Source organism: Melospiza georgiana, chromosome 2, assembly GCF_028018845.1.
Source record: "Melospiza georgiana isolate bMelGeo1 chromosome 2, bMelGeo1.pri, whole genome shotgun sequence".
Taxonomy (NCBI): Eukaryota; Metazoa; Chordata; class Aves; order Passeriformes; family Passerellidae; genus Melospiza; species Melospiza georgiana.
Genome location: NC_080431.1, coordinates 33,351,316 through 33,355,236, shown reverse-complemented (window position 1 = coordinate 33,355,236; position 3,921 = coordinate 33,351,316). Strand labels below are relative to the sequence as shown.

Below are 3,921 nucleotides of genomic sequence, written 5' to 3'. Positions count from 1 at the left end.
TTTAGATTTCCTAGTAAATCTATTCAAAAGTGAAACAAAGACAGCCTTTAGAGGATACCTTACACCTCACCTGGACCAGGCACGTAAGGGCAATTCAGATAAAAATCTTGTTAGCAATTCAACAAGAAATAGAGGATTTTCTCTTTTCCCTGCTTCAGGCTTTATTTAAACTCTTTGTTCAAAAATGAACAGAGTGGTAGTCGGAATCTAATTTACAGATATAGTTTAGACGTCTAACTTTAAATTAGAAGATCACACAAGAAAACCATTTACACGTAAATGTTAAAACCATTACTTAATCTTTTTTTTTCACTTTATATTACATAAAGCCAAAATGAAACTAAATACATGTTAGCCAGCTTCATTCACAAACATTAGTCAAAATATACACATTACAAAAGTAAACCAAAAAAAGAACTCTAAACTGATGAAGGATTTTTTCTCTAAACTTTTTCTTTCCTTTTTTTTTTTTTTTTAACGCCATTTGCAATTGAATTGCAGTCGCTCTAAAATAAGCTAAACAGGTAGAGTACTCCAAAACACATATGAAACACTTCATGTTGGTGGGGGAGACGGGCTTTCTTTTAAATGAGAATACTCTTCTGTCAAAGCAAAGCTCTGTTTCAGTTCAGCTAAATAATAAATAGATAATTATCACTCAGACAAAAAAGTCTGATTTAACCTTAGATAATATTGTGATCCTTGAGCAGTCTCACAATATTTTTATTCCCTTTGAAAGGCATTCCTTTTTTTTTTTTTCCTTTTTTTTCAGGTTAAAACTGAATCGACCGTGGGCGAAGTAACTAACAGAGTTTTCCATCCGAGACCTAACATTTCCACAGAGATATACAAATTTACATTCTGAGGGTGAGACTTAATTAGTGGAGGGGAGGGGGGGAGACACACGGGGTCCGAGTCACGCGTCTTATCCTATGGAAATCGTGACCCGCGCTTCTCAGCATCCCGTAGCAGCGGAGGGCAGAAACCCACGCGGGACGGGCAGCATCCCACACCGCCGACAAACTTCTTGGCGTGGATCCCACGAGGGGCCACGAACCAAGGACAGAGCCACCCTGTCCCTTCCCGGGGCCGCACCTGGCACTGCCGTGCCGAGCCGGGGCCTCACTCCCCCCCAGCCACGCCTGTCTCTGCTCTCGGTGGCGGGATGCTACAGCGGGACTGTTCTGAGCGAGCACCGCGCGGGGCGGAGGGAAAGCCGGAGCGGCGGACGGGCGCTACACGCCGTGTCTGTCCCGAACACACACTCTGGGGGGCAGGACGGATAGGTTATTTTCTTTTTTTCTTCTTTTTCTTTTCTTTCCTCTTTTTTTCTCTTCTGTTTCAGCCGGGCTATCTGCACAGACCGCATGCAACACACACAAGCTCAACCCGGGGCAGCGAGCAGGGGACGCGCAACAGGTCGGCCACCGCCCCGGCGCTCCCCATCGCCTGCCCCGGTCACCCTCCGCGGTCCCGGCGGTGACTCGCCCCGCTCCCCGTCCGCACGTATGCGCAGGCAGCCATCCAGGCGGGCACCGGAGCTCTGCGCGGGCATCCTCCGGCCGCGGGTCATAGGGCCGCGGCGTAGGCTGCGGGATAAGGGTCCAGCTGGGGCTTGCCCATGCCCGGCAGGAGGATGTAGGCCAGCGGCGGCTGCAGCCCCGGGCCGGGCCAGGCGCTGCAGTTGCAGGGGATCATGTAGCCCGGGTTACCGGGCGACGGGTGCGAGTGCGTGTGCCCCCCGGCGGCGGCGGCGGCGGCGGCGGCAGCAGCGGCGGCCCCATGGAAGGCGCCCGCCCCGCCGGCGCCGGGGTAGCCCAGCGAGGAGGCGTAGGGCAACCCGGAGCCCGAGGAAGAGGAGGAGGATGAGATCTCGGCCATTTTGGAGCCCAAGTCCAGCAGGGAGTAGGGGCTGCTGGCGGCGGCCGCGGCGGCGGCGGCGGCAGCGGCGGCGGCCGACTGGGGGAAGAAGACGCGAGCGGCGGCAGCGGCGGCGGCGGCCGCCGCCTTCTCGGGGTTGGCCAGGAGCGACTCGGGCACCAGCCCGCCCGCCGCGCCGGCATGCAGCCCGCCCGCCTTCAGCCCGTGCGGGTGCTCGTGGTCCGCCACGCCGCCCAGCCCGTAGGGCACGGGGAAGGCGAACTTGTCCTTCTTGAGCAGCGTCTTGGGCTTCCGCCGCGGCCGGTACTTGTAGTCGGGGTGCTCCTTCATGTGCATGGCCCGCAGCCGCTTGGCCTCGTCGATGAAGGGCCGCTTCTCCGACTCAGTCAGCAGCTTCCACTCGGCGCCCAGGCGCTTGCTGATCTCCGAGTTGTGCATCTTGGGGTTCTCCTGGGCCATCTTTCGTCGCTGCGCCCGCGACCACACCATGAAGGCGTTCATCGGCCTCTTGACGTGATCCACCGGCTTGGACATGGTGTCCCCCCGCCGCCCCGGCGAGCCGCCGCCCGCCCCGCACTGGCGGCCGCCTCCTCCGGAGCTGTCTCCCGCCTCCTCCTCCTCCTCGCCCCCACCGCGGTCCGCTCCTCCAAAAGCAATCTCGGCGGGTGCCCAGTGGCGGCGGCACGGACTCCCGCGGGTGCGGGGCGGCGGCACCCGGTGGTCCCGCTCCGGGCGCGGGGCGCTGCCGAGCGGCGGCGGCGCCTCCCCGTCAGGGCGCTGCGGCGGGCGGCTCGGGCGGGACGGCCTCCGTTCCCCGCCTGGGCCTCGGAGCTTCTCTCCGCACCGCCGGTCTCCGGTCCACGGCTCCTCCTCAGAACAGGCGACAGCAGCCGGAGTCCAGACGGGACGGCAGAGGAGTCTCGACGGCGACGGCAAGATCCGGCAGCAGGCGAGCGGCGTGGGGCGTGAGTGTCCTCGCTTCGCTGCGGACGCGATGCCGCTCGGCAGTCTCCGGTGCGGCGGCAAGCCCTGGACGGGGCGGCGGTCAGAGCCCGCCCGGTGCCATCGCTGCCCGCGGAGCTCGGAGTGCAGCCCGCCGCGGCGCGCTGCGGGGCCGGGCGGGACGGGGTCCGCGGCGGCTCGGGCCCCAGGGGGCGCGGGCCGCCCCGCTCACAGCCGCCCCGCTCCGCCCGGGGGGGCGCGGCTGGCAGCCCGCTCCTCGCTCATACTCGCCGGGCGCCGTTCGCGAGCGGCCGCCGGGCGCCGCGGGCCTCCTGGTTCGCGCCGCCGGACAAACTTCGCCAAGTTTCGGCGGGATACGGGGCGCTCCGCCTGCCGCGCGACTCCCCCTTCTCCGGCAGCCGCCAGGTCTCTCTGGGTTTTCTTGGCCGCCGACTCGGAGGGGCGGCGGGGCGGGCGGGAGCGGCGAGGGGCGGAGGGAGGAGGAGGAGGCGGCGGAGGCGGGGGACACACCTAATTAAAATCCTCGGCGGTCCGCGCCCGGCGGGCCGCCGGCCGGGCTGCACGGTGGCGGCGGGGGCTCGCAGCCGGCGCGGCCGCCCCCTCCTCTCGCCCCGTCGGCGCCGCCTCAGGCAACGCGCGCGCCCCGCGTGCCCCCGCGCCGCGCGCCGCCCTATATGCCCGCACGCGGCCTGCGCGCCGCCGGCGGGGCGGGGGCGGGGCCCCCGTCGGGATGGGCGGGGCCGCGGCTCGACACGCCCCCTCGGCGGGCCCGGCGGGGCGGGGCGGGGCAGGGCGGCGCATGCGGAGTGTTCGGGGTGCTCGGGGCTTTCCCGGCCCGGGCCGGGGCTGCCGGCGGGGGAGAGGCTGCAGCCAAGGAAAGCATCCCCGAGTGCGGGCACCGAGCACCGCAAAAACATCCACGCGTCTTTTCCTGGCCGCTCGGGACGCCGCTTCACGGTGCCCCCAGCCCGAGCTGTCCGACCGTGCTCTTCACCTCCTGTCAGTCAGGGTGAACTTGCTCGCCTTGTTTGTGCTCCGGCGGGTCGGTTTTGACTTACCCCTGTGGTATGTGGAAGC

At 64.4% G+C, this 3,921-nt stretch overlaps 1 protein-coding gene across 1 annotated transcript; it reads right to left on the bottom strand.

Annotated features, from left to right (window-relative positions):
* Window positions 1-152: 152 nt before the first annotated feature.
* Window positions 153-2,585, bottom strand: SOX21 (SRY-box transcription factor 21). Its single transcript, XM_058019026.1, has one exon. The coding sequence runs from the start codon at window positions 2,413-2,415 to the stop codon at window positions 1,570-1,572; it is 846 nt and encodes a 281-aa protein (XP_057875009.1). The 5' UTR covers window positions 2,416-2,585; the 3' UTR covers window positions 153-1,569.
* Window positions 2,586-3,921: the final 1,336 nt, after the last annotated feature.